The sequence below is a fragment of the Canis lupus genome, chromosome 24, assembly GCF_011100685.1.
Source record: "Canis lupus familiaris isolate Mischka breed German Shepherd chromosome 24, alternate assembly UU_Cfam_GSD_1.0, whole genome shotgun sequence".
NCBI lineage: Eukaryota > Metazoa > Chordata > Mammalia > Carnivora > Canidae > Canis > Canis lupus.
In genome coordinates, this window is record NC_049245.1 from 32,607,348 (window position 1) to 32,620,694 (window position 13,347).

At 42.4% G+C, this 13,347-nt stretch overlaps 1 protein-coding gene across 3 annotated transcripts in view; it reads left to right on the plus strand.

Moving 5' to 3' along the window:
* The first annotated feature begins 148 nt into the window (after positions 1 to 148).
* The window catches only part of PKIG (cAMP-dependent protein kinase inhibitor gamma), a 100,401-nt gene continuing 87,202 nt past the window's right edge, over positions 149 to 13,347 (plus strand). The window contains exons 1-3 of one of the 3 annotated variants that reach the window (XM_038572412.1): positions 149 to 289; positions 695 to 728; positions 6,957 to 7,124. In XM_038572412.1, the coding sequence (XP_038428340.1) occupies positions 192 to 289; positions 695 to 728; positions 6,957 to 7,124 (300 nt within the window). In that variant the 5' untranslated portion in view covers positions 149 to 191. Of the gene's footprint in view, positions 290 to 694; positions 729 to 6,956; positions 7,125 to 7,394; positions 7,471 to 13,347 lie in introns of those variants that run through there. The other 2 variants (XM_038572418.1, XM_038572414.1) reach the window with 2 other exon arrangements.

Genomic DNA, 13,347 nt, shown 5'->3' on the forward strand with positions numbered 1-13,347 from the left:
CGGGGCTAATGCGGCCGGCTCGGGGAGGAGGCGGGGCTAATGTGGCCGGCTCGGGGGAGGAGGCGGGGCTAGGCCTGCTCGGGGGGCGTGGAGGAGGCGGGGCTAATGTGGCCGGCGGGGTGGGGGGGGAGGAGGCGGGGCTAACCCGGTCTCGCGCGGAGGAAGGAGGCTGGTCTCAGCAGGCTTGGAGAATGGGGCGAAAGCGACCCACAGCTGCAGGAGCTGTGAAGGCTTTATTCCTTCACTTCACCTGCATTTACTGGGAACCCATTATATGTCGAGATCGGAGGTACAGAAGTGCACAGAAATGTATGAAAAGAGTCTGAACATACATGCACCACGACACATTGTGATGAGTACCCTAAAGTAGTACGAGGGAGTACTCTTCAATAAAAGTTTAATGCTTACGATGTGAGGGGAAAGTAATGTAGTTGGGGGGGGGGGGTGCTAGTCCCAGAAGGGTGTTCTGAGACGTTTATATTTAATCTGAGAACTGAAAGACCAGTTTCAAGCTGCGAAGGATGGGCGTTGTTTCTGAAAATGTGAGGTGTAGACGCCACTCAGGGTACGTGAAAGGGCCTCGCGGTGCATGAACACGTTAGGCAGAGAAAAGTCCTGCTTCAAACCTAAGAGAGTTTGACACCAGTACTTAGTTAACGTGTTTCTAACCTTTGCTTATCTCCCTTTTTGACAGGGCGAGGGCTTCATTTTCCAAATCTCTCCAGAAGGTAAGCCCATCTTAAACAACATTGTTTTGTCTTAGGGTTTTTGTGTGTGCTTGCAGAAATTCTTTCATTTCTACCAAGCGGTGTTGCTGAACCCCAAGGTGGGCTGTCCGTTGCACTCCAGGCCAATAGCAAGAGACTGAGTTTTGCTTGGAAAGGAATAAGGAGCTTTATTCAAAAGGCTGGCCACCTGGAGAGAAGGCACACTATTTTTTTTTTTTAAATTTTATTTATTCATTCATGAGAGACACAGAGAGAGGCAGAGACATAGGCAGAGGGAGAAGCAGACTCCCGGTGGGGAGCCCTATGTGGGACTCCATCCCAGGGCCCCGGGGTCACGACCTGAGCCCAAGGCAGGCTCTCAACCAAGAGCCACCCAGGGGGAGTGCTGAGAAGGCACACTCTTGTCCGAAGGCCAGCTCTGAGGTTTCTGCCTGACTCAGGGATTTAGAAAGGGGTTTAGGGCAGTTAACCAGTAAAGGGAATGCAGTGGCCCTAACACATGCCAGCTTTACCAACATTATCACAGGGCTGGAAGGTTGTGCAAGGGGGCCTGGTTCCTTAGTGCCTGGGGTTTGTGCAAGGGGGTCTGGTTTCTGTTTTGTGAGGTGCAGAAGTGCTATGTTATTTCTAGGAAAGAATGCACAATCTATAGATACACAAAGAAAGGTTAGTTCATCAGTCTTTGGGCTCTGAGTGTTTCTGAAGTTTAGATTATGAGGTTGGCCTGAGGGGCCAAGGCGGCTTCAGCGACGCTGGTTTTCCATTTAAGAAGTGATGTAAATTTCACTCTGGAAATTTAAGTAAAAACTGAAGGTCTATTTAAAGAAAAAATTTTGAGAAATGATTCACATAGATACATAAAAGTGCAGGTGGTATGCAGATATGGCAACAGTAATGAGTGTTGTACAGAGAACGAAGAAGGGAACATTTATCTCGGAATATAAGAACCTCTAGAGTTTGGAATCCTAGAATATTAAGATTAGAAGAAGCTTAGAAATATATTTCAATCTGTTTTTTTTTTTTTTTTTACAGAAATGGAAAAAGGCTCATAGTGAAATGGTTTACCCCAGGCCACAGAAAGGGCTGATGGCAGTGGAAGGAGAATTATTCAAACTTTCCCAATTCCCACCTGAGCCCTTCACCCCAGCCCCATAACCCCTACCACTGAATACCTGCCCAAGGCAGGTTGCTTCTCCATCACGGAAAGTAACCCTTCCAAGTAACCCTTAAAATTCTTATGTCTTCCTATTTGGGTACTGCTGGACTGGGCTGAAGAAAGCTAAGACTACGATAAAGTCCACAATCAAATCCCATCAGGAGCATACCTGTACTCAAAAAAGAATCAGATTTATTTATCTTGTTCAGCAAGGGAGAATTCACATCAGAGAAAACATGAGGTACCTTGCTAAGAGGGAATTGGTAAGGGCTTATTGTAGGATTTGGGTTTGTGGTGGGTAACTAGAAGGAGGGTTTAAGCAAGTGGGGAACAGTTTTGAATTGGATTACAGTCGCAGGGGCAATTCAATGGTTAAGTATCTTATTAATAATTTTACCCAGGAGGTGGGAGGATTGAAGTGGGCCAGAATTATTATTGAGAAGGAAGCAGGACTTACTCATGTTAGGAGGAAATTGTCATTATTTGTGGTTCCACAGTGGCCTTGTCCTTGCCTTGTTCCAACTACAAAGTGGCCTTGTCTGAGATTTGTTTATCTTCCTTGAGCGCTATATATGTTCAGTAAGGAACATTGGGTCTGATAAAGTTTCATTTTCTCATCTGCCCAACTGTGGGATCCTGCCCATCTCTCAGTGTTTCTCACTCCAAGTGGTCGAGTGTACCTCCTCTAGGTGGCAAAAGTGGGGAAGCAGATCATCTGCTCCAATTTCCCACTTCATGCAGAAACCTCTCAGCAGCATCTCCTCTGGGTGAGGAGCCCCCTGCCAACCAACGCAGCCCCTCCTATCTTTACAAGTTGATTGTCAAAACTGGGTTGTTTTTTCCCTTGTAAGGGAGGAAATTTTTCTCTACCCCCTAGGTTCAGAGATGGGACAGGGGAGGCCTGGAGACTTTTTTTTTTTTTAATTTAAATTCAATTAATTAACATATAGTATATTATTAGTTTCAGAGGTAGAGTTCAGTGATTCATCAGTCTTATGTAATACCCAGTGCTCATTACATCGCATGTCCTCCTTAATGTTCATCACCCAGTTGCCCCATCCCTCACCTTTTTCTTCTCTAGCGACCCTCAGTTTGTTTTCTTTTTTTTTTTTTTTTTAAATTTATTTATGATAGTCACAGAGAGAGAGAGACAGAGACAGAGACACAGGCAGAGGGAGAAGCAGGCTCCATGCACCGGGAGCCCGACGTGGGATTCGATCCCGGGTCCCCAGGATCGCGCCCTGGGCCAAAGGCAGGCGCCAAACCACTGCGCCACCCAGGGATCCCCCTCAGTTTGTTTTCTATGATTAAGAGTTTCTTATGGTTTGTCTCCCTCTCTGATTTTGTCTTGTTTTCTTTTTCCTTCCCTTCCCCTATGATCTTGTTGTATTTCTTAAATTCCACATGAGTGAGATCATATGAGAATTCTATTTCTCTGACTGACTTATTCCTCTTAGCATAATACCCTTCAGGTCCATCTACCTGCTTGCAAATGGCAAGATTTCATTTTTTGGTTGGCTGAGTAGTATTCCATTGTGTGTGTGTGTGTGTGTGTGTGTGTATCACATCTTCTTTATCCATTGATCTGTCTGTCCATCTGTCGATGGACATCTCAGTTCCTTCCATAGTTTGGCTATTGTGGACATTGGTGCTATAAACACTGGGGTGCAAGTGCCCCCTTGGATCACTACATTTGTATCTTTGGCGTAAAGACCTAGTAGTGCAATTGTTGGGCTCTATTTTCAACTTTTTGAGGAACCTCCGTACTGTTTTCCAGAGTGGCTGCACCAGCTTGCATTCCCACCAACAGTGTAAGGGGGTGCACCTTTCTTTACATCCTTGCCAACATCTCGTGTTTCCTGACTTGTTCATTTTAGCCATTCTGTCCGGTGTAAGATGGTATCTCATTGTGGTTTTGATTTATATTTCCCTGATGCCAAGTGATGTTGAACATTTTTTTTCATGTGTCTGTTGGCTGTATGTCGTCTTTGAAGAAATGTCTGTTCATGTCTTCTGCCCATTTCCTGATTGGATTATTTGTTCTTTGAGTGTTGAAAATCTGTAAGTTCTTTATAGATTTTGGATCCTAGTCCTTTATCTAATAAGATATTTGCAAGTATCTTCTCCCATTCTGTCAGTTGTCCTTTGGTTTTGTCAACTGTTTGCTGTGCAAAAGCTTTTTATCTTGATGCAGTCCCAAGAATTCATTTTGCTTTTGTTTCCGTGTCTAACAAGAAGTTGCTGCAGTTGAGGTCAGAGAGGTTGCTGCCTGTGTTCTCCTCTAGGACTTTGATGGATTCCTTTTTTTTTTTTTTTAATTCCTTTTTTTATAAATTTTTATTTCTTTTTTTTTTTTTTAAGATTTTATTTATTTATTCATGAGAGACACAGAGAGAGGCAGAGGGAGAAGCAGGTTCCACGCAGGGAGCCCGACGTGGGACTCGATCCCGGGTCTCCAGGATCAGGCCCTGGGCTGAAGGCAGGCGCTAAACTGCTGAGCCACCCGGGCTGCCCCTTTGATGGATTCCTGTCTCACATTTAGGTTTTTCAACCATTATGAGTATTTTTGTGTATGGTGCGAGGAAATGGTCCAGTTTCATTCTTCGGCATGTAGCTGTCCAATTTTCCCAACACCATTTGTTGAAGAGACTGTCTTTTTTCCATTGGATATTCTTTCCTGGTTTGTCGAAGATTAGTTGAGCATAGAGTTGAGGGTCCATTTCTGGGTTCTCTATTCTTTTTCATTGATCTGTGTGTCTGTTTTTGTGCTAGTACCTTACTGTTTGATGATTACAGGCCTGGAGGCTTTTATATCATTCTGACAAAGGATGGTACATTTTAAACTTGCAGAGAAGCGATAAGATGATGAAAAGTTTAGGCTATGAGGGTGGCAGACTATGGGAAGGTAAATATGGGAGAAATTAATGGAAGATAAGGATTGTTTTACAAGGTTTGTTATATATAGATTCCTCTCACTGATAAAAGTCTAGAGTTGCTGCTTGTGATTAACTTCTGCTCTTCCTGTTGGAGAGGAGGGGGGCAACACCTTCACACATAGAAATTTATAAGGGTGCAGGCAGAGAATTTTTCTGTCTCTACTTCTCAATTGCTTTCAGCTCAAAATAATCTTTATGCCAAAGTGGCATATTCTGATTCGTTACATTCTTATATATTGTTTGAAAAGATAACACATGTACTTGGTTTTTAAAAACACTGCATAGGGAATCCCTCAGTGGCTCAGCGGTTTGGTGCCTGCCTTCAGCCCAGGGTGTGACCCTGGAGGCCCCAGATGAGTCCTGCATGGGGTTCCCTGCATGGAGCCTGCTTCTCCCTCCTCCTGTGTCTCTGCCTCTCTCTCTCTCTCTCTCTCTCTCTCTGTGTCTCTCATGAATGAATAAATAAAATATTTAAATAAATAAATAAATAAAAAATAATAAAAACACTGCATAAAAGTATAGTGAAAATGTATTATCTTACCCGGTCACCTCCCAGATCTCTTTACAAAGTTCATATATGCATATACCAGCATTACATGTATTATGTCATTCCCTTTCTACACGTGGTAGCATTCCAACCACATAGTGGTGCATATTGCTTTATTCACTTAAGTTTTTTCATTTATTCAATAAATATTTACCAAGCTCTTACTATGTGCCGGGCAGTTCCCAGTGATGAGAAAACAGCAGGGAACAAAACAAAATGCCTGCCCTTAAAAGAGCTTCTGCTGTGGTGAAAAGAGACAAGCAATAAACAAATATAAAATGTCAGATAACTGACAAGAGCTGTGAAGAAAATAAAACAGGTGAGAACAGAGTTGGTGGGTGTCTACTCTCTTGAGTAGGCGGGGCAGGTGTTTTTGAAGACTTGGTGTTTAAACAGAGATACCAAAGAAATGACAAAGCAAGCTGCTCCAATATCTGGAGGAAGTGTGGTCCTAACGTGGAAGGAACAGTGAGCAGAAAGGCCACAAAACAGAAGCACGTGTTAAGTAACAAAATTCAACCAAGTAAATTTGAAGATCTAATTGGCTTTATTAAGTGATTCATCAATCTAGTAGCACCCATCTAGCACGTGGAGAGGCACTCCAAGGAATTACACAAAATGGAAGCTTTTATACAAGGAAAAGAGGAGCAAGAAAAGTCATTAGCAAAGGAAAGGGATTGTTCTAGGCCGGCCACTTTCTGAGGAAAAGCAAGTTTTCTTATCATGCAAATTACCTTGTTCTTTGGGGGATGAAGTGGTCCCAAGCCGCTTACCCTTTGGTGAGGATTGAAAAATTTGAGGTTGAAACTGCAATTTGATTATATACTGAGCGCCTATTTGGGAATTCTGTCTAAGTGACACCATTTTGGGCCTGTGTTGTTGTTGTTTTCCAAACACATGCTTTACTTAAAAACACAGCCAGTGTGACTAGAGCATGAACGAGAGGAAAAATGGTAAGAGATGAAGCTGAACATGGTAACAACTCTAGATTTTATTCTAAATGTGGTGGAAAAACTGTTGAAAGGTTTTTTTTGTTGTTGAAAGGTTTTGAGCAGGGAAAGGACATGATCATACTTACATTTTATTTTTTTAGATTTTATTTGAGAGAAAAGGGGGGGGGGAAGATAGAACAGAGAGAGAAGCCCCATGTGGGGCTCTATCCCAGGCGCCAGGGATCATGACCTGAGCCACCCAGGCGGTCCCACACTTATATTTTAAAAAGGACGTTTTGGCTGCAGGGTGGAGAATAGACTGGGGCAGGGTTGGGTAAGGTGGGAAGTAGGAGTAGAAGCACAGAGGGGACTCCTTAGCAGACCACTGGTGTAAGCACAGCTTGCAGATAGGTCTTGATCCAAACTGTATCCACATCTACTTCTGTCTGTCTTAATTCTTGCTATAAGTAATTCATTTTATGGGAGCAATGGATATCCTTTGTGCTCGCGTTCCAGTATATCTGCTGCAGGATTATTTCAAGAAATATAATTGCCGGTCAGAAGCTAAAGTAGACTTGCCATATTGAAATGAAATCTGATGATTTAATTGTCACGTTGAGCCCAAAGAAACAAGTTTATTCATTCTTTGCCACACAGCCCCTTCTGAGATTAAAGGGAAACGCATCTGCCACTCCTCCCACATCAGTTTTCTCGACTTTAAATATTCCCAGTCTAGCAAGCTTCTGCCTATGGCCCGGTTCCCTCCTGGAACCGTCCCTGTATCTGATGACAGAGAGAGAAACTGAGGCAAAGACCGGCTCGGAGGTACAAGTCCCCACCCCTCCCCCGCCTTACTGTCTCCTTTTTCCTCACCGTTCCTTTCCTTTCCCCTCCTCCCGGGGCCCAGTTCCAGGCGGCCAAACCCCACCCTGGTCCCCGGGGGCCCAGGACCGCCACTCGCACTCCTTTTCCCTCCCCTGGCCGCTCGGGGGCCGCGGAAGAGGACGCGAACCTGCCCGGTCCCTTCCGAGCCGCCGTAGCTCCCGCCGCGGGTGTTCGGCAGCTCCGGTCGCCAAGGCAACGCGCTCCGCTGCGCGCTGCGGGCGCCGAGCAGCCCGGCGGAGGCGCTGCGGGCCGGCGGCCCGGGCTCGGCGAGGCGGCGGGGCGGCAGGTGAGCAGGGCCGGGCGGCAGTCGCGACCCAGACGCGCCCGCACCGGCGTCGGCTCGTCGGGCAGGCCGGGGGCTGGGGCGCGGGGGACCCCCGGGAAGGAGGCTGGGGTCAGACCTTTATCCCCCCCCCCCGCCGCGCCGGGGCGGCGCCCCCTCCTGCCCTTTAGCCCTGCTTGGCTTTGGCTTGGAGTGCGCTCTCGACTGTTTTCTGTATTGGGAGCCCATTGCGTGACCTGACCTCAAAGTTTCTTTTCTTTTCTTTTTTTTAAAGCCCCTTTAGTTTGGGGTTCGGGGAATAACTCAAAACTGAACAAAATGTATGTCTGTGTGACTCTCCTGGGGCCAGAGAGGATTGACTTCATTGTGCATCAGTTTTCCCATCTGCTAAATGGGCATAATAATAGTCTCATAAGGCACACGAAATTCATATTTAAAACTCTCGCAGGTAAGTCCTCAATATCTTGGAGCTTTTTATCATTACTACTACCACTACAAGGAAGTCCATCATTGAGCCTGTATTGTGTGTCATGGCCTGGGCAGATCGCCAGGGGTAAAGTGAATGAGACATCTTGTCCTCAGGGAACTCTGCAGTTCTAAGGTATAAATAAGAATTCCTTGCAATTTGAGCTATGGTTTTGGACATACAAGGGACTGTGAATGCACAGAGAAGGCAGTTAACCTAGATTTCAGGAAATGAGGCTAGAGAGGGTGGTCAAAGGGAGATTCTAAAAGAAGATGATTTCCAAAATGAGACATGAAGGCTGTCTGTGAAGGCCAGATGAGGCTGGTGAAGTGCAGTGTGTTCCAGGCAGGCAGAAAGAGCTGCTTGTGCAAAGCTCAGAGGATAAGACTGCAGGCTTATGGGGCCTCTGCAAGGATTTCGTAGGCAGGGTAGAGACGGGATTCCAGGAAGCCAAAGTGTTCTGGCCAATGTTTGAAAGATAAGCAGGTGTCCCTTCTGAAAGACTTTCTTGTATCTCCTTGTAAGTTTTGAAGAGTTTGGATTTTAGCTTGGGGCCATTGAGGAGCCCCCAAGCTTAAAATCAAAGGATTTTAAGCAGGCAGGCAGTGTGTGTTGCATGTGTTTGATCAGAGGTACGGTTTCAGAAAGATCAGGGGTTTTTTTTTGTCTCTTGGTCTTCATTACTTCAATCTGGTTTTCATTATGCAGCCATTCATTTATGGTGATTCAAAAAAATATTTATTAAAAGATTTATTTATTTACTGAGTGCTGTGTGCCAAGGATTGTTGGGGGGTGGGCAGTAAGGACTCAGATCCCTGCCCTCATGGCATGTATTCCAGACACGTTCCAGGGTATATTTGTGGGGTACAGATATAAATCCAGTACCATTGGAACTTAATATTGGAAGAGAATCATCAAGAGAGATTGAAAAAAAAAGAAAAAGAAAAAAGGGAGACCTAGGCCACTGTGTTGCACACTCTTGGATGAAGAGTTCACTTAGTCTATACTAAGAAGGAATGGCCAGAGAAGTAGGAGGAAAACTAGGAGGATGTAGTAATGAAAGCCAAAGGAAGATTTTAATTTTGGATTTTAATTTTGCTGGATGCTGCTTAGGTTTCAAGTAAAAGAAGTTAAACATTAAAATGTGTCCTTCGGATAAATAAATATGGAGGTCACTGGAGACCTAATTGAGCAGATTTGGTGAAATGGTGGGGGCGGAATCTAGAATATCGGCAGCTTCCAAAGGTTCAATGTAATATATCAGTGGGATGAGGAGAGAGTGGGATGTGAGAAAGTAAAGACAAAGTGTAGGCAGCTCACAGGAGTTTGGCTGTGAAGGGAGAGAGAGAGAAGGCTGGAGACTGACTGGGGAATAAGGTGAAGTCTTAAGCATGAGAGAGATGTGAGCAGATTTAAATGCTGATGGCAAAGAGCCAGTAGTGAGGGGAGAGACTGAGAAAATACGCATGAAAGGGGGGAATCGATGGCACTACTTTCCTGAGAAGGGAAGAGTGGATGACATCCACAGCACAGATCCTTTAGAAGGAGTCGATGGCTTCTCCGGAAGCAAGGCAGTCGCCAACAAGGAGTGCATCCCATGTAATGCAACAACAACTGCAAAATAAATAAATAAAAGCGTGGAGAGAAAGTTGTATTTTCACTATTGTGAGATACTAGACATTTATTGAACTAATATATGTGTTAAGCACTTTTCAGGCACTAGTCTCAATTAGCAATGTGATCTTGACAACAGTCCTGTGAGATAGCCTCTAGTATGATTCCTAGCCTATGGATGAGAAAATTGAGGGGTAAAATGCTTACTCCAGATCATACAGGATTTGAACCCAAGTCTGCCTGAACCCAGAGCTTTTACTTTTAATCACAATGATATGAGGATCTGCTGAGAAGATTCAAGAGAATTAATTTAAAAATAATTAGATATAATAAGGTTAAGTAAACAAGCTGGTAGGACATAGACAAAAAGCAAGAGCTTTATACAAGCAGTAATAGAAGACGTATTGTAGATGACATGAAAATAACAACATGAAAAATAAATATCTGAGAACAAACTTTCAAATAAATGTGCCCAGGCTAGCCACATAGAACAAGAGTGGCTGGAGGGGAGGGTGCTGGGTACTGATGGGTCTTTGGATAAGGAGGAAATATTTTTCCTTTTGTAAACTTGGGGTATTGATACCAGAAACCGGTCACATAAAACAAAATGAATGTCTATAATAAGACATAATGAGAAAATACGCAAGATGTTGACTGTGATGTTTATATTATACAAAAAGCTGAAGACTGGTTAAATTATGGTGCAATCATATGATATATACTGTAAGCCATTAAAAAAGAATGAGGTGGGAGCTATATATATGAGAAAGATGTTTGCATCATATGGTTCAGTGTGAAAAGCTCATTACAGTACAGTGTGTTCCTATTTTTGTTTTTTTAAGTATATACATATATACCTATAGGGAATAATGTCTAGAAAGATTAGTTCTTTTTAAAAATTTTGAATTGTGGCAAAATACCCATACCATAAAATTTGCCACTTAAACATTTTTAAGTGTATAGTTCAGTACTTTTAAGGATGTTCACATTGTTGTGCAACAGATCTCTAGAATTCTTTCTTCTTGTAAAACTGAAACTCTATTTCCATTGAACCTTTTCCTCATTTCCCCCCTCCCCAACCCCTGACAACCACCCTTCAACTTTCTGTTTCTGTGAATTTGACTACCTTTATATAAATGGAATCATATAATATTAAATATAAGTCTTTGTACAACTGACTTAATTCAGTTAGCATAATGTCATCAAAGTTCATCCGTGTTGTATCCTGTGTCAGATTTCCTTCCTTTTTAAGGCTGAATAATATTTTATTGTAGGTACATATGCATTTTGTATATACACTGTACGTATAAACATTTTGTGTATCCGTTCCACAGATGGGCACTTGGGTTGCTTCCACCTTTTGGCTGTTGTCAGTAATGGGGCTATGAACAGGAGTGTACTAGAAAGATAAGTTCTGTATGTCTGTGACAGGAGATCATGTATTCATGGGGCTATGAACAGGAGTGTACTAGAAAGATAAGTTCTGTATGTCTTGACAGGAGACTTGTATTCCTTTCCTTATTGCCGCCTTTTTCTTTTTTTATGAGCATGGATTGCTTTTATAATCAGAAAAAGCAATAAGGATATGTCCTGTTTGGGGAGATGGGGGGAGTAAAGGTTAAAAAAAAAAAAAAAAAAAAGGCCTGATCTTGGGCAGTGGCAGCAGATTTGGGAGACATTTCAGGAGAATTAACAGGACTTGACCACTAAAAGGTAAGATAAGGGAGAGGAGAGTGGAAGACTGGCTATGCCAGTGGTGAGGAGGGACATTAGTCCTGGCTGGGCTTAGACAAGGGGAAAAGAGAGGATGCAAGGCTGGAGAGCCACCTGAGTCTTTGTCCGGGAATTTGGACTTTTTCCTGAAAGCAGAGGGAAGCCATTGAAAGGAAGGAAAATGACTTACCCAGAAATTGCGTTATAGAAAGATCACCCTGATTCCCTCCAACTCATTCTGCAAACTGAAGCCAGCCAGTGCCAAGTTTCCCTTTGTGTTACTTAGGCTTGGACCTCTGCTAATTTCCTTTTATTTGAGATGAAGCATTCGTGTTGAAAGATATATATCCACTCTCCTAAAAGCTCCTGGAATATTTATTCAAAGTCCTGTTTAGATGACATTGATTTCTAATTGTGTTCAGTTTTATCTCAATAACACAGTCTCAAAAAAAAAAATAACACAGTCTCCTGTAAATTTACTTTCTACCTTTAGCAGAGGAAGTATGAATAATTGGTAAAGTAAACAAGAAGTATAATTAACTCAAGTTAGAGGACTTCAATTTATTGCTAATAAATTTTGACACTCTCCTTTTGGAAGAAAAGGGCCAGTGTACAGTAAACATTGTGATATTAAGGAGATATGTACTAACAAATTTTTGTTTTGTAATAACAAAACAAAAATTCTGGAAAATTCTAATAGACTTGGCTCTTTACCTATTTCTACTCTGACAAAACTAATCTCTGCTTCTAGAGCATCACAGAGAGAGGGAACTATTATGCTAACATATGTAAGAATTTTGCAGCTTATAAGGGCTGGATTTTCAAAAGATGTGAATCCATGATCTCATTTCATTCCTCCTCACAGTTGTGTGAGGCAGGGATTATCATTCCCATTTTCAGATGAGAAAATTAGAGATCAGAGGATTCAGGAGACCTCCAAAGTCCTACATCTACTAAACTCTGGAGTTTCAATCTGGGTTTTTTTTTTATATATATTATAGTTTCTTAATATGGAAATTTTTAAATATATTCAAAAGTATATAGTTAATACCAGTATACCCATACCCCAGCTTCAGTAGTTATCAGCATATGGTCAATTTTATTCTATCTGTAACCTTCACTCCCTCCCCACCTTGGATCGTTTTTTGCACCTTGTATTATTTTAAAGCAAATCTGAGCCAGTTTATCATTTTGTCCGTAAATGCTTCAATATTCAGCTAAGAGAGGACTCCCCCTCCCCCGCTCCTTTTCCCCTATCTTCGTAAACCATTATCACACCTGAAAAACGAATAGTTGTAACTCCTAAAAAATACTAATACTTACTTGGCATTCAGATTTTCTCAACTATTTCATAAAAGTCTTTTTACAATTGGTTTGTTTAAATTGGGATCCACCTATTAAATCTGGTTGATAGTCTCTTAAGTTTTTTAATTTCTCCTCTCCTTTTTTTTCCTATTTCCCTTTTATTCGTTGAAAAAGGAGGTCATTTGTCCTGTACAACTTCTCTTTCACATTCTGAATTTGGCTGATTGCCACCTCTTTTTTAATGTGTCCCTCCCTTCCCTTTATTTTTGTGGCTGTTATACTTTATAGGTGGTGCTATGCACCTCATCAGCAGACAGTAAAGTCTAGTTTTCTCACTGGATGTGATTTTATGATTGATCATGGGGTTCAGGTGTTGTTAGCATGGTCCATTTGTTATGTTTCTCATCAGTCTTTTGCAGAATGGTTTTAGCGGCTATCCGTGGTCATCATCCAGATCTATTATTTCTTTGGGGGTCAGAAAATGAATCTAGGTTTTCTGATGCCAAGTCATATACTCTGTTAAATCCCACTGTCTCCTTAATACGGGAATGTTTTGCACACTGACCTATATTCTCTGCTCTGATAGGTGGAGAAAAATCACTCAATTAATAATTCAGCTTAATATATATATATGTGTGTGTGTGTATATGTGTATATATATATGTGTGTGTGTGTGTGTATTTAAATAGAGCCCATGTGCTATGTGTGTGTATATATTTAAATAGAGCCCATGTGCTGTATCCAGTACTCATGGCTCACAACATTGCTTTCCTGGGTTGGTC